Below are 26,403 nucleotides of genomic sequence, written 5' to 3' on the forward strand. Positions count from 1 at the left end.
TGATTCAAACCAGAACAATGCACAAGCACAGCATCGGAAATTCTTCTAATGCAATTGTTTTGTTGCTTTGGAACCCAAAACAATTGCATTAATGATTAGTGGCATGCACAATAAACAGGGTTGCCTGGGAAAAGGGTTGCACCTATTTTTCGGGCAGCACCGGGGGGCGTCATTAACTTATCAGGCTTTTGGACCCGGCAGACTCCAAAGCGCACATGGCACGGTGTTGCTGCTCCGGCGAGTCCTCTGCTCCTACATCCTCTCTTTCTGCCGATCTTCATTTTCTGCCTCTTTCTAACTCAATCCTTTAAAAGAGAAACTAACACGCCAAAAGAAAAAAAAATCTTGCAGGTTTATTTATATGTTTTTCCCACCTTGTAGCTTGAAACATGTTACTTGCTTTAAGGAAAAGTTTCTGCATGTCGTTAAAGTCTTTTTTTGTATTTCTCCCTCTTAAACTACTGTGAGCTGCTTCAACCCGATTCTAAATCAAGCAAAATTGCGTGTAGAGCCTGGAGGCGCTGGACTGATAAAACTGTAGCTATCTGATCGGAAGATTTTTTTTTTCTTTTTCATCCGAGCACCGGGCGTGATGAGACTCTGGAGCCGCCGGAGGAACTTGGTCTTTTTGGGCTTTGCGCTGCACGTCTGGTCCCTGTCCACGGCCCTGGAAAATGTCAAAAACGAGGTTTTCAGCATAAAGGAGGGTGAGTCTGAATGGGAATAAGCTGCCTGCATGGTTGGCTTGATTTGACAATACATTTATGCAAATAAATTATATCAGTTTGTTTTGCAAACTGTCTTGAGGAACCATTAGTTGTGAACCATGGCTGCATAGATAAACTAAATTGAATGACTCAGTTGAACTGAGTTTACAAGAAATGACTTTAGGTCCTTATCAAAACTGCATCGGACAGAGTGCCAATTCTTTGGCATGTGTGCATAATTTGTGCTCGTTCAAGTTTTTCAGTATATATCCAGACTCCCACAGCTGTAGTTATGCTGTGCACCTCACTGTTAGAGAAAGTGCATAAAGGATGCAGAGTTTGTTTTTCTAGGTCCATCTTTGCGCAACAATAAAAGGAAGTCAGACTGCTGTCAGACAAATAGATGAGTTTAACATCCAGGAGGATGCAGCTTCATCTCTGGCTTTCAAAATATAAACCAAAACAGGATATATATATATCTTTGTTTTTCTCTGATGCTCTAAATTTAATCTGTTGAGCTGATGGGAGCGTGTAAACTGTGTGGGGGAGCTCGACAAGAGCATTGTGGCACAGAGCAAATATTTCATGTGGCTGTGGTAACCAGAGCAAATATCAAAGACATGAGCAGAAAATAAGAAATTGCTTGATAAATAGACTCAAATAAACAAGAATTTCAATTTCCTGTGGAGAAACAGTGTGCTGTCTGGGACTATAAAAATATATTGTATTTCATGTAAATCAAGCAATTTTGTACAACTAAATTATTGTTTTTGAATCCAGTTTAACCTCTATAGACTGGTTCACTACATTATTACTGATACTTTTCACATTGGCACCAGACGCACATACGATGGAGCTCAGGAGGTGTTTCTCTGCTCAGTGCGGAGTCATTAAAGCTTTCATCCACAGGTTTAGCTCATGTAAAAATGCAGGGAGCAAAAAACAGTTTGAAGGGGCAGCATGAGTGAGTGCTGAAATAGTGCAGCCTCTTTGATGTCAGCAGGATGTTGACTCTTGTTTATTACAGCCCCACCCCACCTGTGTGGATGTGGTGCCAGACTGCCAATGTTATGCTGCAATTTTGAGTGTCAGCAATCAGGCGCTTTAAATAAAAGTGTCAAGCAGGACCTACTGGATAATTTTGGTTTGTTTACATGTAATAAATTACATGTATTTTTTTCTTCTTCTACATGTAGCTATTTTAGGGAAATTGTTCTCTTCAGAGTTCCCAGGTAATCTGAAAAAATATGTAATTATTTTGGATCTAAACAAGTGAAGAAAAATAATAATAAACAAGAAATATATGGAAAATATTAGAATTTTTAGACTTGCTCTGTTATATCCATCCATCCATCCATCCATCCATCCATCCATCCATCCATCCATCCATCCATCCATCCATCCATCCATCCATCCATCCATCCATCCATCCATCCATCCATCCATCCATCCATCCAGTTAATAAGAAACCTTGATATTTATACTTTAAATTTTGACTATGGGCCTGGTAGCTGGAAATTTGAGTGTGGAATAGTTGGGAGTTTTGAAATTCAGCATAAATAGGAATCCTGGTCAATAATTCTGCAACAATACCTTAAACCTGAATTTATAAGTTATTGTCAGTCAGCTTCCTGACTGACCTTACAAGGTAATAAAATACTCACCGTTTCCATCTGTATACCAGCTGTTAAAGTAATTTACAATAAAGTGTACATTTCTATTATTCTTTAAAAATCAGTGTTAGTGTTTTTGAAACACTAACACTCGACATGAATGTGTAAATAAAAAGCTGGCACACTGATGCCTAAACAGCAACAAGCTTCTCATCCTAATGCAGTGGCACATTTTGCAGTCACACTGTGGGTGGTTGTAAAAAGTGTAAGGAAGAAATCAAGGCTTAAATCACCACGACATGTCTTTAGAAGGATGTCCCTTCTAAAGACAGTATAACTGCTTTAGACAAGTGTCTCAAGCATCTATTCAAATCTGATCACAAAGGAAGTCTGCATACTCAGTGCTGAGGTTTGGCATTTAATAAAGGTGTTTGTCTTCGCTTTACCAACACTCATATTGTTTTTCTGAATTCATTTTGTTAGCCAACTACGTTTTTGTGTATTCTTTTTTGATTTGTTCAAAATCTCAGCCCATCGATAAAGAAAATTATCTTGTATATTTTGTTGTTAAAAGATTGTGTGTAGCAGAAGAGTTGTCAGTTCAGGGAAACTTTGTTGTTGTTTACCTCTTTTCTCAAGGCTTATCATTTTTTTTAGCAAAGCCGTATGACCTATTAACATTTAGCATTTTTCGCTGATTCATAGTGTGAATTTCTGCAGCTGCATTACCACAAAATGTGCAAAGGCAAAGGTGGGTGAATTTGGCATAAGATTTGCTATGGCTTCATGATGTCTGAGCTAATTAAGCAGGGAGAAAACACATTCTTTACATGATCAGATCCTATTTAGTGCTAATGTTACGCATTCTATGTGTGAAACAAACTTTTCTGATAATCAATATCAAAATCCTGCATTCTACATTTTGACAGATTTGTGGCATGTTTTGGAAATGACGACTAAAGCAGATAAATCTGTAAAGGATGGTTTCACACATGAGCTGTTTCTAAATATCTATTTCATTCAGACATTTAGGAACATAAAGACAGACACAAATGGCTACTTCAATGAAGGCAGTTTTGTTTTTTGTTTTTTTTAAATGAGTGCCAAGCTGAACCAAACATGGTCATTTAATAACTTTTTTTTTTTTTGACTCTCGCACACGCACTGCAGCTTGTAGAGACGAACTCTCTTTCATTGCCACAAACACTGCAGCCCAAGCAGAAGCAGACAGACTGTTTTGCTGACTGATATACATTGTCTTCAGTGCCAGCACTCAACTGCAATCAAAGACCTGGCCACATTTCAAATACGATTGTGTTAGCAGTTACTCAAGCAAGAGATGCATCAGAATTTATTGACTTTTTTATGTAGTTATTTGAAATCTGTTATATCTGGTTGTGCCTTTCCCTTAAGTAAAAAAGGGTCGATAAAAATGTGTTATGTTAAAAATGTTTCAAAGAAATAATTCAACATCCTTCGTATAAATAGTTTAGAAGGCTTTTTCTCTCTCTTGTGTCTTTTACAACTAAGTCACAATATAGCCTCTACCGTCTTTCATGACTTGAAACTAGCAGAAAAGTTAGTTGTATTATTAAGATCTTTTCTCTGAGTACAAATACTTCAGTCAGCAATTTGTGGTTGATAATTTTTTTTTTTGTAAAACTTACCTTCTGATGTAGATCTAGACAATTCAAATTTCTCTAAAAAAAAAAAGCTTTCGAGATGATAAAGGAGCAACATTTAGAAGATATTTAGTTTTGTGCTGAAACATTACTATTTCATGTGTATGAACAAATTACAAGCATTTCATAGCCATTAGTCTATGCCGCACTGGTTTATTTTAAATAAGGTTAAAGCTTATGTAGGATGTTTGTTCAGCACTTTGGTCATTCAGGCTGTTTTTGATGTATTTATACAAATAGTTGGTATTAATGGGTAAGTATTTTTATGAATTCTTACCCATTAATAACACTTTGAGATAAATAGTTATTAAAATGCTCAGCTCTCACAAAATGGTGTTGGGGAAAAATGATCATTCATTTATGTTATGTTTGCAGCTCAGCGCTCCCTGTTTTTTCTCTCTTCCATTTCAGTCATTTTTCCAAGGATCAGATTTTTTTGTCTCTCCGGATTGGAAATTCAATAAATAATTAGGGAGCACACTGAATGACTCCGATCAGATTTGATGGTATCAGGTGGTCAGCCTGCATCTGCAGACAAAATTAATTGAAAAGATTAGAATGTCTTTGTTGTCTAAACAAACTGAGGAGGAGGAGAATAAATCTCGCCCTCTAAAAAAGAAATTCAAGTACACGCTCTTGGGACTCGGAGGACTATTGCCCGGCTTTGAGCGTGCTTTCCTGAGAAGCGAGACTAACCCATCACTCAGTCTGTGGTGGAATGCTGATATATGATTGTGCAAAAAAAAAAAAAAAAAAAAAAAGTTCTGCTAAAACCATTCAGGAAATAACCTCACCTCAGTTTATCTTTCCAGCCCTTGGGGTGGCTGCTGCTTGACATTTTGAGGACAGGCTGGCATTGATTTGCTGGCCATGAGGGAAGGACATGCACTGTTAGAAACGTCTCCATGTGTTGAGCATCAGTGGTCATTATAGCCATCAGACTGATTTAGCTTTCCACTGCTCTGTTTCTGGGTGGCAGAGTTACAAATTTAACAAAAGAGATGGCAACAGGAGAGGACACAAAACAAATAGTCATACACTGCATCCAATGAGTGAGTTATTGTCTGAGCATGAATTAGAGACCTGAAGAAGAAAAGAGTAAACGACACAGTGGATGAGGAACCTGTGTTTGGTAAGGCCACTTACAGGGCCTTGCCAAACATCAGTCAGTCATGTTTGATCGATGAGGAGGGATTAATTTCCCCTCGGTCTACATCAGCCTGACATAAAGATGGGTGTGAGGCACCTTCTCCTCCAGCCATGATCGAATGTGCCATTGTGAAGCTTCTGTATCTTTGTAAGACAATCTGAGCTGTAGGAGAGAGAAAAATATGACTTAGCAGAGAGGAAAAAAATTGCGGATTGATGTCAAGGAGAAGGCCACCCAGTCCCTCATCCTGCAAAATATCTGGAGAAAGCATTTATAAATGCTCATCGTGGACTGATTGGAGATTTGAGAAAATGATAAACATGCAATCATATGCTCTTGAAATTAAAACGAATGAGTGGATGCTGCAGAAAGAAGACACCACATTTTCACACATACACATAATATCGTCTTCAACCTGCAGCTAGTGTCTTTCTGAAGAGATATTAGGTTTTGCTTGGATGAGACAGAGGACAGAACAAGAGAGGCTAACAATATGATTCAGGCCTCAAACTCACACTGCGGCACAGCAGGATGGACTGCTTGGGTTGCCAGACATCAATAACTTCACAACAGAAAGGTCACACACCTCTGTCAGTGTATTTATCTTGAGGTGTTGTTGATTGAATCAAGCCAAGGACTCCAGCTATTGCCCTTTGTATCGAAGTGTTTGATGGACAAGATAGCAGCAGTTTTGAGAGAATATAATATGAGGGAGACACGTTGAATCCTGCGAACCAGGAGTGAATTTGAACACTGCGTAGCAGAAGAGTGAACATATACGTCTTTGCTTGCTAAAGCTTTTTGTCAAGAATTAACAGACTAGTGCTCTGAATTAGACACCATTTGAAAATATAAAGCTGTGGAAATGTTTTTATCTTGTTCCAGACAAAATTAACAAGAGTAAATACACTGATACTTTACTCTGTCAAAAACATAAATGATTTCAAAACATGAAAAGATTTAATTGTTAACTGGACTATACAGGAGTGAGTGATTATAGTAAAAAAAAGGAAAGAAAATTATCCATCAAATCACCCTAGACGAAATAAACTTAAGTTACGCTGAAAACTTCATGACAGTCTAGTGAATAAATAAGATAAAGTAGCAGCAATACATCAACACATTTGATGTATAAAGACTTCAGTAAAAATGTGAATAAGATAGCTGATGGGAGCTGAACTGACAGATTGACAAGCTGATCTCTAAACCTTGCTCCTGGCACAGTTAAAATCAACTTCACTGAATCTCATCTTCCTCACAAATTTCTTTTAGGTGGCATGAGTGATACATTCCCATTAATCCCCAAATCCTCCAATCTTAAATCCCCCGGCGCTGCAGCATAATACACAAATCTGCACAAGACGAGACGGGAATTGGCTTTTCCTCTGTTGCTCCCACAGGATGGCAATGGGACACACAAGCAAAACCTCGACAACCCTTCCCAAAATGTCTCATGTTACCAGTGTTTTCAGAGGAATTGTTGGGTCAGTAAAGGGGGTGCAAGCTCTGTGTGGGTTGAAACTGGGAGCACCCTCATACAGGATTAGCACTTTCTCAACTTCAGTGCTAATTACTCCTTTGTGTCATCATTGGGAAACTGAGTGATGTGGGAACCAGCAGAAGGATTTTTTGCTGAAATTTCGCAATAAAGAAGCACTCATCCATATCAGATGAAGGGTACAAATAGTTTTTCTGTAAAAAATGATAGTTTTTTAAATCAAATATTATGTTCTTGTTTATTTTAGGCCATTAAACCCCAGCCGGGTTTCTGTGTTTTCAAAATATTCTGCTTTGTGTAAAAGATTTTCTAGCATAAGCTTTCGTAGAGCTTTTATCTTTGGCATTTATTTTTACTATTGAAATGTCCCCACAATGACACCAGTTTTCAACATTGCTTTTTATGCGGAATATTTAGTGACACTCTTGAACTGTCATGAGTCCCCAATCGATAGCAGTCTGACAAGTTCTTTAATTATTACCAGTGATTGCAACAATAAGTCGTAATAATCAAATCAATCAAGGGGCAGGATAAGACTTTGACATTATGACAAAACTGAAATAAATAATTTTAAAGTCAGGTTTCATGTTTCCATTCTTCAGGTGTGTCGCCTTTCCTCTTTCCAAATAGTGTTGTGGTGGCTGTTTTGTCACAGCGTTGAAACCAGGAGGTGCTATTTATGTCTGACATGCCACAGGGTTTTAACAGCATAGCAGTATTTGACAGGCCAGGACTAAATAAGAATGGATTGTTAAAGCAGGTCTTTTGTTATCTCAGTCGAGATGAAAAATACATTTGTACTTTTTGTCACAGAGTAGAAGCGAAGCCTGTTCATATGTTGAGCTGATGACTTATTTCCAGTTGAAAGTCCTTTCTTCTTTGAAGTTGCTTCAAGCGTCACACATTAATTCAAAAGCTACAGAGTAGAAAGAACTTCAGAGAGCAACACCTCATCTTTTTTTTTTTAAATAAGACCTGTCTTATATCTTGGATTAGTCTGGAAAGACTATAAAGAAGAGATTTATTATTTAACTTAAGAAATTGAAACGCAAGACTTTTGGCATGCTCAAAAAATTGGGGAAAAATATAAAACAGAATAAATTTAATTTAAAAAACGCCTTACTTTAATCACCTGTAATGTAAATGACTCAACTATTAAAATAGTTTGTGTTAGTATCTTTTTGACCGAGTCTGATGTCCCAGTTATGAAAGCTCTCAACACATTTACATATGTTCATTTTGCTTTTGAGGAACAGCTCTGAGCTGCACTGCATTCAAACTGACCTCATTCGACATTCTCTTTTTTTTAAGATGCCTTTTATGTTTGAGGGCACAATTTAGACCTATGCCGCTGCTGCATTTAGCTGACGTGTGTTTTGCTCACCGAATTTGTCCATGGATGGGAATCCTTGACTAAGGTGTTGATGGAGCGCTATAAAACATTAAAGAGTCTTTAATCCTCAGATTTCCTCCAAGAGCGACCGTAGAGCCTTGAGCCGCAGGTGTAAACTCAAGATCATTTCTCTAAAGCAACGCTTTAGTGCTTCTTTTCATTATTTTATTTTCCCTCACATCCTTTTATTCGCATTCAATAAATTAGCATATGAATTTGTTAAACTTTATTTTATTAGTCGGGCGTAATGTTTTAATCTTTATTGCCATATTTTCATTTGCTGTATAAAAAAAAATCATAATTAACTGACAAATTATTGTCTGTTACTATTCTAATGAATTATTTATTTTCTTCCTCTGATTTGTTCTCAGAAATGATCTTCACACTGTGTGATAGGAACTAAATGAAGAGAAATACAAATTAAGAAATTAGTGGGAAACTGTCTTTGAAATGGATATGTATCTTTTTATTTCTGTTCATAACTTGTTTGTGTCAAATATGGACCAGGGAAGGTAATAATCAGTGAATATTAGAGCTCACAGGAGTCTGTGAATCATACAGTTTTTTTGTCTTGATGTGCTGTTGACATGGCAGAACTCAGGAGAACATGTGATTATTGCACAACCCTGGTCAGCAGTGTATTTATTTGATACATAGGAGGGAAACCATCTGATAGGTTGTTGAGCTGGGCTTTTAAATGTCTGACCTGCAGCTGATTCCCCCATCATGTGCAGTATGTGTAGAATATAATTGTGGTTGGCTTGGCAACTACTATTCTTTCCAGAAAGCAGATGGTGTTTACCCAGTTTTGCTTTCAAATAACAAAGATAATGCAGTGCGATCATGGATGTTGGATGTATTTGCTGTTTGAAAGGTCAGTTCTTCTGTTTGGGCAGCTGATACAGATGGGTCAAAGTGAACTTCATAAACACACAACATAATTACCATTACACATATTAAAGAGTTTGGTATGACTATCCCCATGCCCACATCTCTCTCCACCCTCTCCCAAAAAAAAAAATCATCAAACAAACTGAACATCAAACAGCATTCGAAACCCCCAAAATGATCCGGAGCCATAAAAGCGCACTCACCTCAACCAGCAAGTGCTGCGGGGTGCAGAAAAAAGGGAGCTGACTCGATTAAACTCTGCTCTAAATGCATGTTGTTGTGTTTTTTTTTTTTTTTTTTTTGTTTTACACTTGTGTCTTTTCAAATAAGAACATTCTTTGAGAGGCAGAAAGTCACACATATTAACTTAAGACCTAATTCTCCAGTGATTTCTGCATTTGCCACTATTAATGTGTACTTGATTCCATGCAACAGGTGTAGTTACAGTTTAGTTGTGTAAACAGGTTGCTCTTTATAGAAAAAGACTGAAACTTTCATACCACCTCAGCTTTCTGAATTTTCTCTCGATTGTTGTAAGGCTAATCACTTACAATTATGAAAAAAAATCAGTCTTCTGAAGAAGGATTTTTTTCATAATCAAGCCACTATCATTGTTTGTGGAATATGTCGGCGGTTCCTCCCATTGGATTCGATGTCAAATTATTAACTAGATGAAAGCATGCTTAGTGTTGAGGTAAACATGTAGCCTCATGTGATCCAACAAAAACCATTTATTTCAATTAACCTTTAAGAGGGTGATTTGTTTTGGTTCTGACTGGTTTGGTCAGGCTCTTTCTGGTTGTAATTACTCTATTTTCATTTTCATTATTTTTGGCTGTCCTGGCAGCCGGAGCATTCACAAGAGGAGACAGCATCAAAACTGTTCAGACAGTGAAAGAAATGGTGGAATTACTTTTTCTTTTCTTTTTTTTACCACATTTTTTAAACAGGACAGAGAGAATAGAATGCAAACAAGCTGTCATTGTTAATTTTAAAAATATGGTACTGTAAAAAAGCCTTTATCCTGTTTCTTCTTTTTGCTTTATTGTTTCACCAAAATGTTTTAGTTCTTAAAAAAAAAACAATCAGGAGTAAAAACTGGAAGCAGCTTTAAAGTGAAAAACATTTATGGGACGTGGCCGTGATCCAAAATAACCTAGCTCTATGTAAAATAGATATTACCTTTCTTTTTAAATCCCGAACTTTGATTGACCACATGTTTTGGAAAGCTGAGTTCAATTTCAATAGACTCACCAAGACCTGTTTACTGCCAGACCTGTAGGATCAACAAATCACTTGGATAGTGTTTCAAAAAGAAAAAAAAAGAGAAAGAAAATCAAACAAAGAAACAAAAAACCTGCTCCTCTCACTTTTCCCATCCTTATGACTCCAGAGTGTTATGGGAAATCATTTTTTAAACTAACTAAACAGCAGTAAAACCTTCATAAGGTGTATTTACTGCTACATCCAGCTAAAACCTTGCACAGCATGCTCACAGTCAAACCTGGTGGTGGTAAAGGAACATTCTCAGGCTACTTGTATGAGTCATTCTAGGTACACTTGGTTTATGAAGGAGGACAGTCATCCAAAGCACAACAGCAAATCAACAAAAAAGATTTTGGAGTGGTTTAGACTGACTACAAGTCCTGTGGAAAAACCCCAAACGGTTTGTTCATACTGTAAACCCTCTCAGGGTGGTTGAATTTAAACAATAGTGGAAAGAAAAGTGGGCAAAAGTCCCCTTCAGCGATTTGAAAGACAAATTTTCAATTATCATCAACACTTAGTGGCAGTCGTTGCTGCCAAGGGGGGTAAAAGCAGTTGTTAGGTTTAGAAGGCAATTATAATTATGGGGCCAAATTGGTTTAGAAATGGTGTTATCATTTAAAAACTGTTTATTAACCCAGCGTAGAAAGAAATTTACTTAATTATTTGAAGAATTACACTGTAATCAAAAAAGCAACAGAGAAAGAATTCTTTACTTTTTCTCTGCATCATATATTCTTGACTGAAGTTGCATCCCACATTCAAAATATTGTGTAATTATTAGTATTATTCATAGTTTAGACTTAAACTTTATTATTTAAAGGGCCTCTTGGCATACTCTCACAAGTATGCAAAACATAAAATTTTGATTATCATTGAATAACAAGGTCTTAAAAAGTCCAGGATGCAATTTACATAAGAGAAAGTCATGTAGGTGAACTGTAATAGCCATTGTGAAAGGTCATATCCGATATGTTTTCAACCCTGCTATTTAATTGCAAGAAGCAGTATCTAAACTCTAAACATAAGTCAGTCGAACAGTCTGTTAGCTCAGCAGGCTCCACCTCATTATAAGAGAGAGACATGTATCAAACCCTATCCATTCACTGCAGCATTTATCCATGTATTAATATGCAATGGTCACTTAAACTGTTTAATGTGATTCACTGTGTAATTTATGTAGTTAATCAATCTTTCTTTGTATTGTGTAGTTGAGAATAGAGTACAGTATGTATTATGCAAGTTTGAAACTGAAAAGTACCCAACACTTAATGCCAAGAGTATTTTAAGTGACGGTATAAAGGTGCTCTGACTTTTCTTTTTTTAAACTTTTATTACAAAGCTCTAACCACGGCCTTTCGTCTTAGTCATGCTGTTCCATCTGTCTAATGTGGTTTTCATGGACTGCTAAAACCAAGAAAACAGCGTTGGCACATGTTCTGTTCTGCCATTAAAATGCGGGAGGTCCCTTTTATGTCCTTGTTAGCTTATTATGCACTGTGAAAAAGAGTCTGTAAAAAAAATAGAATAAGATTATATTTAAAAAAAAGAGAAAAATCTGAGAGTAGTGGGTAGCCATTGTCGGGCTGTTTGATGTCGTAACAAATGCAGTGGCGATGACATGGGCGACAGCACTGAAATTCGTCTTCAAAGAACTAGAAGCTTCATACTGGCAATAAACAAACTGCTTTCACCCATTTAGACTTGTTTATTCTGGTATATGCTTTTGGCTTTCAAATGTGTTGTGAGGTGAGGACTGCATCAACTACATCGACTCGCTTAAAGCACATTTCAAAAAAGCCTCTTAATCAGTTGTCTCTCATAGTCATAGTTTATAAAAGGGGGGAAATAAATAATGTTAGTGGGTAAAAAAAGTTGTTTAATGTTTCTTTGCTTTAGATGGACTTCTCAACTTTCAGTTTTGGTAAATATGCCTTTCTTAAATAAATGCGAATTTATTTAATATATCAAAATCTAATATTTGATCTACTCTTAATGTGGCTTGAACAGAACTAACAGCTGTTTTCCTTAAATCACTCTGTGACTAGAAGCCTCTGGCTGCATGTGGCCGTTTGATTTCTGCTTCAGTTATTTATGTGCTCAGTCTGAGCTTTACAGTAAACATGGTGGTTAGTACAACTGGTGAGATGAGTTCAGAAATATATTTGTATTCATTTTCCAAGACCAAATTAGTGTGAAGCCAATGACAGCATTTGGATGCTCTGTAAGGTTGCTCTGTAAGGTTTCAACAGAACCATAAAGACATGATCAGGATGTAAAGAGACGACACTCTAGGGTCTAATAATGAGCGAACACTCGTGACAAAGATGCCTAAAAGTTAAACATATTGCTTGTGTGCTACGCTCTGATCAATGTGCAGGTTTTGTGTTGCAAGCGAAAAAATGTTGATAATATCCTGTTTTAATCACATATTATTGTCTTGGTTTTGAAATCTAAATTAACTCTGTTTAAAAAAAGAAAAACTCATGAATTACACAAATTACACCTTAAGGTGTTTTATTGAAAAAGTGTAGTTGAAAGATGTTTTGTTCCTCTTTAATTTCATCATATTTGATGTCAGCTTTTTTGTTTGTATATCTAAAACATTAATTATGCTATTGTTTTATTTTTTTTCATGTGCCACTTTATATAGTTTGAATGCAAATATTTGTTTACACTTTAGCTGCTGCAGAAATCACTGAAGTTTGTTGTAATGAAACTGAAATACAAGTTGTATTTGGTAAGTCTGATTGATTTAACATATTTTTCTTTGATTAATTGGAGAAATAAATTGATATTTGCAACCCTACATAGCGTGAACTCACATGCTGCATCTGCATTTCTGGAGCTTAGAATATGAGGGCTGATATTAAATATATACAGATTTTCTCTTCGGCCTTCTTTTTTTTGTTACTTTTTGTCATAGCAGGAGAGTGAAATCTCATCACCTGGTTCCCTCGGAGCTCAACTTTTGCTCTGTACTTCATCTCCTCTGCTGCTCCATGGGTTGTTATCATTCATTGGGCTTCAGAGGAAGCCGGGTAAGCCTGCTATAATGCAGACATGCTCAGTAAAGTCAAGGGAGCATTAGGGGCATCGCCAGCAGTCAGTGGGAGAGAAAAGTCGAAGGAGGATTGGGAATTCTCAATACATTTCCCACATCCTGCCCAAAGGTCCAACTCAGTTTAGTGTGCTTCATCCTTTTTTAATACTGTGTAGGTGCCTTAGGATTCCCCTGCCAAGTGATTAGTTTTTTATGTGCTAATTACAACGCAGGGCTTCAAACTTTGCTTATTTTATTGAGTAGAAGCAGAGTAGCCAAAGGATAAGCAGCAAGGATATTAAGTAAAAGATGCAAGGTTTGTACATAAAGTAAAAGAAAGTGGAAAGAATAAAAAAGGATGTTTTATAAATATTTTTATACTGCTTGCTTCTTCCAAACAACATTTCAGTTCAGAAATGTAACCATGGCTGAGTTACTTATAAACTGAGCGAGAACATCTATTATTGATGCTGTGTCTGTGGCAGAGGTCCTGTGGGGCGTAACACATCTACTCCCAAGAACAAGAGTGAGCTTTTTACTCTTCCCCAGCAGTGTGTTTGTAATTTTTAATAGTGCAATGAAACGTGTCTGAACCTTCTTCATCTTTGTTGGCCTCGCTGCATGAGTGCCACAAAGTCCTTTTTTTTATTAGCCCTGTGGGCATTTTAGGGATACTTTGAACCATATTGCTGGCCAGGGCTTTATTTCCAAATTGTTTGCAATGTGATTCTAAATTTGACATTGACTTAATTAGATCATCTCTTTACAGGAAGTACTCCAGACAAGGGTAAACGGCAGGAGGATGCAGCCAAACCACGTCACCATGAGACCACGGTGCCTCTGATACTGAAGGGCAAAGAGCGAAGACCTCTCAGCCAGCTCACCCCTGGGGTAAACACAATATTGTTTAGCAGCACATGTTCCCTGGCAATAAGCTGAGCCAAGTACAGTTGCCTAGCTTTTTGTCTGACATAGCTGTGGTGGATGATTCCCTCTACTGAGGATTGCTTCCACGCTTGATTGGTTCCTTCAAATAGCCCCTTCATTTTTTGCTTTATCGCTCCTGATATTTAACCTGTTGTGTTTCATTCTTTACCCTCACGCCCAATGTGCACTCTGATGTTTTTGCCAAATTTAAGACCTGGAATAATTTTCCAAGTTCACTAACTTAGTGGCATACAGCACTTAGTATTTAGTCCATGTTTTGTCTCATTATAATTGCAAATAGGAATGTATTTGCTTGTGAATATATAGAGCAATACTAAGTAGAGCACAATACCAATATTGTACTGAAGTACCTTTTCCACATGTTTGCTGTTTACACAACATAACTTGTGACGAACTGAAAATGTGACTTTTTATGGCTTTCTCGCAACAATCTCTTTCTTTTTCTCTCTTCAGTGAAGCCTGGGTTTGTTGAGTACACAACTAACAATTGTTCTGTTGACACAATCTTCTACCTGATCGCTGCAGCTCCTCTTGACTTACTCAACCCTCTTTGGTTGTTACTCTTCAGTTTAGGTGTAATCCAATTTATTAGTAGGTTTTCTATAATCAGTTTAATTTTAAAATGTAACCAATTGGATGTTATTTCAAATCTTTATTTAAAACATTTTTATTCAAAACTTGTTTAGCTGGAATTTTTAAATAAAATTTAGAAGTTAACTGCTGTTGTTGTGTACAATATTATTTACCTGTAATTTTAACTTTGAAGTTTTTAAACACACAACCACTGGTCAGCATCAGTGTAAGGAGAGACAATAAGAGAACCTGGGAACTTACATCCCCTGTGTCTCCCACAATATTTTAATTGTTTTAACAATGGAGGCGATTAATTTTTAAAAAAGCAAGAAAATCAAATATTCCTTGCACAAAATCTCTAAATTTGTTTGCGGGCAGTTAAATTCCTCTCTGGCTTCTTGCCACTTGAAGAATAAGTTTTAAATTTGTCACTCGTCACTTTGAAAATTCTGGTCAGAAGGGAAATGTGTAGGTGTTGAGAACTCCCTGAGCGCTGAGATTTTTCCTGGTGAAGGGAAGTCCCCATCTGAGAGAGCTGTTTGTTTTCAACCTCCTCTGTCACAGTAGCAGAAGGCTAGTGATGTTAATTACATAAACATCACAAATATGTCACGTAGGCAAGCAGGGAATTGAAACTTTGAGCTTCACGGATTAATTATGCACACATTTTCCACTACATTAGACGTGTTATCCCATTGGCCACTTCTGACATAAGGCATTTCTGTTAAGAGGATACATTTGTTTTAAGGGAAGTTATCTACAAATTGACCCCCTCTTCTAAATTAAGCGGAATACAAGGGCAACTGGTGAAAGTCTTATTGAAAATAGCAGTCAACCCTCCTGGAGAACAGTTATACTGTGAAGCTGTTTTTGTGTGCCAGCAGATTATCAGTGAGTCGTGAAGTATGGCAGAATCATTACTTGCTGTCTTTGCTGGATGGAGGACAAAATGCACATAACTTCCCATTTAGCCACACAAACACACAAACAAACGACTTTTGGAAAGTACAAAGGTCGAAAGCTTGACTGACTAAAATATACCAGCTCATACTAGAATTACCTCAGTTTGTCACTGTAGCTTTTTCATTAGGACATGGAAATAAACTTCAATCAGTTTACAGAAAAATAGAAAAGAAAGAAAACTCAAAACATTCTGAATTTGACTATCCATAACAGTAGAGTTCGAAGGAAACACACTTGGGGATATATTTTAAGAAGATGAAAAAAATCATAATAACTCAAAGAAAACATCTGGACAAAAATCGTAGATCATCTTTGGATACAATTTCCAGATGCTTGAAAATGCAGTTTATCTACTCAAAGAGTTATGTGTAAGTTTAAACTGCACTGGACAGTTCAGCGATCACACTGCCCAGGAATTAGATAGGGTCTAGTGATGAAAGTGTTTTGTTAGTAAATGTGCATTTCAACCCCTAGATGTACAAACAGGCATGTTGAGGATACAGGCTTCAGCTGGTGAAAGGGGGACTATCCTATGATGAGCATCAGTGCACAGCCTGAAATAATTCTTCATTCACAGCATAGATTTGTTGTCTTTGTTCATTAATTGTTATCTTGACATTGAACAACTCCTCATGTTTCTCTTAGCCATATGGTTAAGGTGAGCATACACTAGCCTCCCTGCTTGATCAGAGCAGGACATATGGCATATGCACTCAGGAGCACACAGTTTTTAATGGTGTGCAGACTCCATGTACAGCATGTGTGTCAGCTTATAAATAGCACTGATCCACTGTCGCTTCATGATAGATGCCTTGGTCTAAAGAAGGGCAAAGACTGGAAATATGGAAAAAGAAGATACTTTTAGTTTGGTAATAAGCTAAAATGTCGATTCATAACATGTTGGGTGTGTTATTCACCTTTACATTACACACAAAGGAATAAACTCCTTTCATAGACACTTATGAAAATGCATAGGAGACAGGCAACCAGCCATACAAATACCAACTAGTGAAAATGATTTACAGTAAATTTGATTCTACATCAGTGGTTCATCAGAAAAACAAAAACATATCCATGTGCTGGTGTATAGAATGGCCCAGTACAACATTATCCTCACATAAAAATGTTAATGTTTTGCAAGACTTCAAAATTGCTGTTCACAGATGCTCACCATACATTCTTGGTGAATTATTTTTGTAAACGAAGATGGGGAATTTTTTTGAGTCTGGAACAAACATGTTTTCAGAGACTATAAAGGTAGCTACATTTTCAGAGAAATTCTGCTCTGATACTGGCTGCCAGTTTTAGACACAATTTCTGGTTGAAGCTAACTTGTCTCTGACCTAGCAGTAAAAACACAGCTTTAAATTAAATAAATTACCCACCAGTTTGTGGAAAAACAGGTTTGTACCTAGCAGTAGATTGTTTCGTACATTTGCAGCAACTTGGATTACTTTTTTTAATTATTTTTTTTTTTTTTTTAATGAATTTATTTTTTAATTGTATTAAACAACAGAATCTGGGCTCAGTTTATCTCATTTGTGACTCGCACAACCCAAGGAAGTGAAGGATGTGGAAGCTTTCTTCCTTTTCCTCCTCCACTATTGTGCCCTGTCACTTCCTTTCTCGTGTGTAGTCTAATTTTTTTTAAAGCTCTCCCCCAAATCCAGGTCAGGGCGCCACCTCATCAAAGTTGGTATTGTTTTGTGTTACAGATTTATCCTGCGTCACTCCAGCTGGTGGTGTTTGCAGAAGGTGAAGAGCTGATCCTGTCACTGGAGAAGAATGAGTGAGTTTTCCTGTGATTTTGTGTGATTCAGGTCAACGTTTCCTCCATACTGATCTCGACTGCTGTGTGTTATTTAACAAAGCCAGATGAAAGCTCACCTTTTATTTATTAATTTATTTTTTTTAACCAGCGGTGAGTTTAGATTATTTCGGAAGAGGAGAAAAAGCTATTTGAGTCTAGGCTCTGATATAGCACATTCAAGAAAGGAAAAATAATATGTCCCATAGTGATTGGACTCTTTTCATGGTCCATTCTCTCTGAAGGGCTGAGAGATAAAAGCTGATAAAAGAAAGAAAGGATGAAGCGAGCTCAGAAAAAAAACGTATTTGCTGAACTTCTCATTACTTCTCTCCTTTCTATGTTGTGGAAAATAACACAATGAGCTCTGGAATGAGGAATAGGAGCTGATAGTTATTTATAGCAGCTTAGACACTTATGCACATACTGTGTCATATAAAATAAGAAGCACTGATGTGAAAGCCAATGAAAGCTGAAACGATTCAGGTCCCTTTGTCTCTCAGTGTTTCTTTTTCAGACAGAGTTCAGACATAATGTTTCCCCCTCATGTTCCGGCATGCACATATTGACTCTTAATTAATTAACTTAAACTCACTGGCTCCAGATAATTTTGAGATGCACAGTTTGAATTTCACAAAGAAAAAAATACTTTTGCAGGATTCAAGAATGGGGTAACATGAGAGCAAATTAATTCAGTTTCCAATCCATCCATGTCTCATTTCCACTTACCCACATCCAGTCCCATTTATTTTCTCCCATAATAAGCTTGATGTCACACAGAAAAAAACTAAACAAAACCATAAAACATTGGTACAGGGTAACACTTCCGCCTCTTGTTCTGCATGTCACCTGAAGTGACTGCCGCATCAGCTATGAGTCATCTGTCACCAGGCGTCACCGGCCTGGGACCGTTCTACCATCCCTATCCGGCCTGTTTGCTGTCAGGCCAGATGTGTCCTCTGATACCGCTTCATCGGTTCAGCCAGTGCCAAACAGGTGGTCTCTGACCTCTGTGTGTGTGTGGTGCCGAGGCCACATCCGTTCAGTCGCAAGTAAAGAGGGAAGAAAAGCGAGCGTGACAGCACATGTCCAGAATCCAGAATACATTTCAGTAGTAATATTTTCAGTTTGGCAACAATGGGTCTTGTCTCAAAATGTGCAAAAATGCAGCAAAAAAATAAATAAATAAAATGTGTTGTGCTTGAACATATTTTTTATGCTTCTCTCAAATTTAAAAGTTCACAGACATTTAGTCAGTGCCAAGTTTTTTTGTGTTTTTTTTTTACTTTCTGACTTTCGTGTGGATTATATTACTGACGCGGTTCATGCTGTGTGGTTAGTTTGATTTTGACTTCTCCCACCACACCAGGGTGTGTCTTGGGATAAGAAACTTGCTATCTTCATGTGATAGCATGTGTGTGAATGTGTGAGCTTTGAGATTGTGTCTGGATGAATGGGTCTGCAATGTAAACAAAACTTAAAAGTTTTGTTCATTTCACATTTACTGTTTTTTGTTTGAATTTGCTGAATGGCTTTAGTTTACCTTGGAACCCCCTTGTTGCAAATCCAGTGTATAAAGTATTCATTGGGGTTCATAAGGGTTGTTTTCATTGGTTGTTTATCAGTCTTTTTCCATACATTATATACATTTGTATTCATTGCCCATTTACACAGGCTTTGTTGTGGGTTAATTTCAGTTAAAAAAGCTTTTTCCTTATGCTTTTTGGGCCATATTCCATTCTTAAACTTTTTTTTATGTAGTCTGCTGCCAGTACAGTTCACTGACATACTTTTTCTTTTACGTTTAGCCACAAGTACTGTGACCACAGCTTTTTAAACAAAGTACCCTGCAGAGCTTGTAAATGTATAAGCCAAAGAATTCAGCTCAGAAATAATGTTATCAGGTTTTTTTATGTTTTTAATTGTGATTTAGATTTATGTAGAAAGTCACTTAGCCCCCGTGCCACTGCATGCCATCCTCTTTGCTGTTTGGATAATTAAATTTATTGACTTACCATTTCCTAATTTCAGGAGGCCAACAGAAATGGTCATGTCATGTTTAATGCCTTAAGGGTTGACATATTGTATAGTACAAACAAAGTAAGACAGACATTCAGAATTGTGCCAGCAGCTGCAGCTTTGAAATAATGCATTGATCTGTGGCAGAAACCTCAAACTTCAAATGATTAATAGTGGTGTTATGGGACATTTCACATTAGTCTTGATTAAATAGTTCTGTGGCATTTTTTCTGGGCTACCAAGGTCTTTATGTGTATATGTTTTAGGAGGAAAGTGAATACAAAAAAGTGGGAAAGATGTACAGCTCATCCTCTTTAGTGGATTAAAGTTAATTTAATCATTTCTCTTAGGCTTAGTATAGCTGACGTGGTTCTTGACTAAAATATTTTTTCTTTGGATAAGTTTGAATAAATGCATATGTGGATTTATTTTTTTAAACATATTTTTGTGGTATGAAGCATCATAAACAATGAGAGTCCCAAACTTTTTAAAAAAAAATTATAAAAAAGAAAAAAAAAAGATTATTTTTGTTACCATTTTAGTACATTTCAAAATAAATATTGCTTACACCAATGGGTAAGAAAGTAAGAATATATCTGAATTCTAACTTGAACTCTGCTGAAGAAGAAAAAAAACTATATTACTGGTGTTATATAAAGAATGAAGGACCTGTGCGTTAGAGATGTCTTTGTTATGTATTGAGCAGCCATGTGCTGATATACATGTGAAGCCAGAGTTTTTCTCTCTGAACGTTATAAAAAAACACATGGACAAAAATGTAATAATATTACATTTCTACTGTCTCTCTCTGTCTCTCTGCGTGATACTTGACTATTTAAAATACTCTTATTTTAATTAGTACAAGAAAAATAAAGAAAGTTATCGTTCCCTGAATCACAAACCTTTCTTAGCTCGTTGAAAAATTAGTTGAAAAAAATCCCCATAAACATAACACTTTGTCATTGTTCACTTTAGATTTATTCAAATTGCAACCAGTAAAATGCAGGAGTATTTCTTTCTAAATACAAAGAACTGTGGTGTTCCTACTTTACCTAGCTCTCTACAAATGGCCGTGTGTTTTCCAGTGAGAACATTTCCTTTCATTCTTCTATGGCCGGAAAGAAAAGAGGAAAGAGGTCTATTGAAAACCCACGGCCCCTTTTAACTAACAACATTATGTTTTTGACAAAAAAAAATATCCCCATGGCAACATCTGCAGTGTGCTTTATTTATTTTTTAAGGAGAAGGAGATGCTCCTCATCTCAATAATAGAGCCGACAACATCAACAGGTCTCTGGATGTGCGTTGAGCAGAGGGAGAGTATTATTAGTCAGTTTGTTCGGGAGGGATCTGAGTCTATGGCTACACAAAAGAGGACCCCAAGATTTCGGAGAAATTTAATTGGATCTTTTAAGAGGCTGGGATGAAATGAATTGCATGTAACCCAATTTCAGCCACACTCTTTACTGCATGATGAAAAGATTTCTTTGGTTGCGTATTCTAACTGCTTTTATGCCTTGTCAAACTTGACAAGAGGCGCTTCTTCGCTCAATACTAGTGTTGTAGTTTCTATTGCATGTAACCCAATTTCATGCTAGACTTATCAGGCTACAGTTATCAGTTATAAACTCATGTAAATGCTACTTTGTTTAACTGGATCAAAGTTAAGCAACATTTTGATATTTTATTATTTTAGCCCCTTGCTGCCTCAATTCTTCCATCATTACTAGTACCTATGTATGGTATTGAACTTATTTGTTATGCCTCTTTGCATTTCTTACTCCTACTGTCCCTTTTCTCTTGCTGTTTTTCCTTCCCTGTAAATATATTTCTTTCTGCCCCCGCTTTCCACGCAAGCACTTGTGTTTTTGCTCTGCAGCTCTTTTGTCACTGCAGCTCTTTTGTCAATTTAAGACCCTGTCAAAGCCAAATGAGGGAGCAGGAGAAACATTGGACCTCTGTTTGATGCCAACACATGTGTACTTGGACTTCTGTGCCAAGTCTCTGTATGGATTTTCTGCAGATGCCAATACCTTTACTTATGGCTGTCACAATCAGTCCATGCATTATTGGACTAAATATCTGGTGTCCATGGGAGAGTCGAATCATGCTGGACTGTACCTCATTACATATTCCAAATATTTTTAGATTTTTAAAATTTGGCTAGGCCTTAGTGTACACGTGTATGTCAAGTTACAGTTACATTTTGGAAAACTGAATGCATGACAGTGACCTCGGTGATATAAGAACAGCATTTCAGCCACCAACAGGTGATGTGGATTCCATAAACCCCTTTTATTAAACATTGTGACGAGACCAGTTTCAATGTTGTTTTTCAGTCCATTGAAAGTGGACTGAAAAACTTCAAAGTAATTGTTCATTTGTTGTTTTAAATATACTTATCAGAATATTTGCAAATGAATGGAAGCTTGGAGGTGGACCAGTAATCTTGACTTGTCCTGATTCTTCTTCTTCAGCAACGGTTTGATGACTGCTGTTTTTTGAGGTTGAGGAAAAACACCTGATATGGTATGATATACAAGTTCACCGATTGAAACAGATGAGATGCTATGACAAGCAAAACTTTCTTGAAGAAAAATGGGGGTGAGCAGGTGAAACAATAAGAGGAGTTTAAATGGTGCACAGATTGTGTCATTTTCTCCTCATTGCTATTGATTGGGTACAGCATTTGGTAATGGGCTTGATGTACAGATTGACCCTCTAATTTTGATCGTGTTTCAGTAAAGAAGTTAAATTCATTTATTGAAGAGGGCAGCTGTCAGTGCTACGGGGTAGTAGTGGTACTCAGTAGTGCTTTGTCTGCTATATTCACTGATTGGAAAAAGATGCATTTTCTAGTTTTCATCTGACTGATCACCAATCAGGTCCGCTCTCAAACAAAATCGGTTTCTCAGTACATCTTCAGTATTTACTAATGTGTCAGTGAATGGGTGCACATATCACTTCAATGCGATTCTGTGCATTTTTGTTAGCAAAAGTTTAATTTTACTCCCAAAACCAGTAGCAGTTATCTAAAAAAAAAACAGATATTTCTTTTACATGGGCTCACTGTATCCAGTGCTGTTTTCCCACTGTGTTGCAGAGTGTTGGAGCTCTAAACACTGCAGAAATATTCACTTTTTTCCATTTTCTTTTTGTCTTGAGCAAAAATATTTGAGGCTTCAATCCATGAATACACATTTTATCTCTTCAAATATTCATGTTATGGTGAATTTCTCCTAGCTCTCCAGGATGCCATTGTGGTTTTAGTTTTTATTAAGCTGAGAGCATGCAGTATTCACAGTCCGCTTTCTGGCACCTTTAATTAGTTGGCTGAAGGGTTTTGAGGAAAATGCAGCATCCTTGGGGAATATTGCTCAACCTTGAAGGACGTCAAGGGAGAGAGAAAATAGTCTCAGGTGTTGTTAAAAGAGAGATTAGAGTCTGAGGTTTCCTGATCAGAGGGATCAGTGCCAAATTACTTCAAGGTATCTCTTAGGATAGATCTCCCCCATCTTGGTTCCATTTGCTCTCCTTTTCTGTTTATATCCGTAATTCACTAAGTGTGACATTGATTTTTTGGGAGGGAGAGGGATTATTAGTTTTTCACCAAGTTGTTGGGTAAGAATGTTCTATAAAAATCAGACAACAATCTTGATTGAAACCCCTGGTGAAGATGCAGAAAATATTTTGACATATGTTAATCTTTTATTGTAGCTGCATGTTTGCAAAGGGAAAGATGCAGGAACAAACCAACCTTTGGTAACTTATCAGCAGAAAATAAAACGTATGACAAAGAATAACTGTTTTTGATAAAATCAGTGGTTCCACACCTGTTAGCATCTTTGTTATTACTGCTACTCTTTTGCCATTATGCAAACACAGTCATGGTTTGCCAAATAAACTCTGGGAGGGATTTGAGAAATGTGGTGCTATTTTCTTCACCATTTCTCCATAGATCAAAATGTCTGATCCAGGTTATTCAGACTATCCCAACCATCATCCTCACCCAGATCCCAGATGAGCACCCCGTTTGTTATGCCCTGGCTCAAAGACCATAATAAATAACAGTAACGGGAATAACTTTACAAAAACCTAATTGCTTGCAGAAAAGAAGAGAGGGAGGGAGAGAGACTCTCCCAGGAAGTGGTTGATATTGTTTCTATGAAAAAACTGGCTAGCTGCCTCCAGTTCCAATCAGCACTGATTTAGCTGGAGCTCTGAGACACACACACATATGCATTTACACACAAACCCAGAGGAAAGGAGTTGGGCTAGAAGAGAGGCCATGAGTTGGTTTTCCACAAATTCAACTAATGTTTTACACCAAACCCACTTGGAGAATTTGTTGCAGAACATCAAATCTTAATCTCATCTGAGGAAAGAAAAAAAATGATGCTTTATGTGGGCTTAAGTGGCTTCAACCATCATGCTTGTCGGGATATTTTTTAGCATTATATTTAACATGAATATTAGGGAAATTTATTTTCAAGAAAATGCATCAACAGACTAATACAGCATGATGCCATCAACTATATTTCTCCTCTGTTTTTAGTCTACAGCAGTACAAATAATTGCCACGATTTCCCATATCATTTATCCACTATGGTCAGATTGCACTTCTAGTTTTTTTTTGTTTGGTTTTTTTGTTTTTTCTCTGTACACATTTGTTAATTTCTCATTCATTTCTCATTTGTCTTTTGAACTGATATATACTTTACAGACTTTGCCCCCCCTGTAAGGAGTAGAGGTTTGTATGACTCTTAGGAGCTTTTGATTGGTAGTTACCAAGGTAATTAATTTACCGCCTTGATCACAAATTCCCTTTAAAAGACTAAAGCTTTTTAGCATCAAGCTATTGGATGTGCTCAGCATGTGGTCAGTGAATTCAACTACTGTGTTATTATAGTTGAGTAAAAAGTATGCTACATGTATGGGGAGTTTTTAAATGATTCATAATACTTGTAGATCTTAGTTGGGGTCATTTATTGTTTTCTGCAGGAAAACATGTTCTTCAGGGTGTGATTGTTGATGTATTACCTTGCTTTGCATAATCCTTTTTTTATGAATAATAAAATGCATGTGTGATCTGTGCATTACTACTCACCTTTCTCCAAATGCACTTATCTATGAAAAGATGCAGCTGTTAATATACAGTCTCCTGCCAAGAAATAAGCCTGAAGAAGTGTTAGATAATCATTTTTCACGCTCAGTCTCACACAGTCCTTAGCAGTAAAACCATGTTGTAAAAGTTTTAATGAGAAATTCCAAACGAGAGCTGCCCTTGTTCGTGATTCATAACCTGCCGTTGATATCAGAACACAAAGAGCAAGCCAGTTGTCGAGAAATTAAAACTTTTCCACCTGTGCCCGGAAAGTTTCCTTGAAAGTTTCGCTGATGTTTATCTGGGTTAAGTTTCAATGTGATCTGTCAATGGAGACAGATTAGAGAGAGCATTGAGATTTCTGCAGCTGCATTATTTTAGACTGACATTATCAGTAACGCTGCAGATTGACTCATGGGGAGGTTTCTCCATGACTTCAACTGGTATATTTAGCAAGAAAGTGCAGAAATGTCTGCACTTTCTCAGAAATCTGTGGGTTTTATGTTATTTCTATATTTCTGCTCGAGAAACTTCTTCCTGGTTTTGCTTTAGTGGGTCACATATTTGTGGGACGTTAAGGAAAGGGAAAAATGTGATTCAAAAAGTAGTTACAAATGTAACCACATTCTTGGGAAGACTGAGGCTTCCTCTCAAGCCACAAGTCGATCACTTTGATAACACGCAGCAGTAACTCATACAACGCAGCTTCTTGAGTACAAATACCATATGCCTCGTTTCCACTGAGCAGTGCGGCACGGGCCGGTACAGTTTGGTACTTTGTTTGTTTCCATGGTAAAAGTGGCCTATACAACCGACCAGTACCGCAGCATCCGTGGGTTCCCTTTAGTTGTATGTTCATAGGACAATAGCATGATATTGGCAGGGTGGAGCTACTGGCATCAAAAAGCACAGTTCATTGGTTAAGTAATAGAAAAACATCAGTTGTTGAGACTAGCATGAGACATAATAGTGTGTTAGGCATTTGGGTTTAACATTGCCTGTCCATTTACAATCCAACTGGTGATTGAAACACAGAAGAAAAAAAATATGTATTTTCTGTCTATTTTTATAAAATCAAATTTGTCTGAGAAACTTTATTTGTGCTAAATAAAGCACAAATAACAAATATTCAATAACTGATTGATTATGCCTCTAATTATTTTTGAGGTATAATCATCAAATTATTAGAAATGCATACTTTAAATATTCTGTGTACTGAATAATGTAATATGAGTTCCTCTTTTTAATTTGAATTACTAAATTAAATGATCTTTTAGTTGGTCTACTGGTTGGCAGTGAATATAAAATATTGACTATCAACACAACAACAATTTATATTGCAGAGGTAATTTAATATATTGTGCAGCATATTAAATTGATACACTATTTAACTTAAAAACACTGATACTGGGGCAGCATATTTGAAAGACTCACATCTCAAATTACCGGTATGGGACAAAAAATAAATAAGAGTTTCACTGAATTTCAGTGTTTGTCAGTGTTTGGAATTAACCTAAAATAAAGCCAGCATACAACTCATCAGACTCTACTGATTTAAAAGTAGTTTGATGCTAAGGACATCTAGAGTGGAATGAAAATGTAGAGGTCTCTGGGAATTTGGAATTGTAAATAGTCCAGATGGTGACTTCCTCCAGACTCTCTTATCAAACTCAAAATTAAAGTTCTCATTTTATCAAAAGCACTTTATATTCCCACCTGTGGCCTATCTACTAATTAATATATCCA

At 36.9% G+C, this 26,403-nt stretch overlaps 1 protein-coding gene across 2 annotated transcripts in view; it reads left to right on the forward strand.

The window, feature by feature from the left end:
- Nucleotides 1–26,403, forward strand: part of adam12b (ADAM metallopeptidase domain 12b) — an 84,104-nt gene continuing 57,701 nt past the window's right edge. For both annotated transcript variants that reach the window (XM_055030040.1, XM_055030041.1), the window contains exons 1-3: nucleotides 1–707; nucleotides 14,013–14,134; nucleotides 17,443–17,516. In XM_055030040.1, coding sequence (XP_054886015.1) covers nucleotides 593–707; nucleotides 14,013–14,134; nucleotides 17,443–17,516 — 311 coding nt within the window. In that variant the 5' untranslated portion in view covers nucleotides 1–592. The remainder of the gene's footprint in view (nucleotides 708–14,012; nucleotides 14,135–17,442; nucleotides 17,517–26,403) is intronic.

This window comes from Poeciliopsis prolifica, unplaced genomic scaffold (assembly GCF_027474105.1).
Source record: "Poeciliopsis prolifica strain line A6 unplaced genomic scaffold, Auburn_PproV2 SCAFFOLD005, whole genome shotgun sequence".
Lineage (NCBI taxonomy): Eukaryota > Metazoa > Chordata > Actinopteri > Cyprinodontiformes > Poeciliidae > Poeciliopsis > Poeciliopsis prolifica.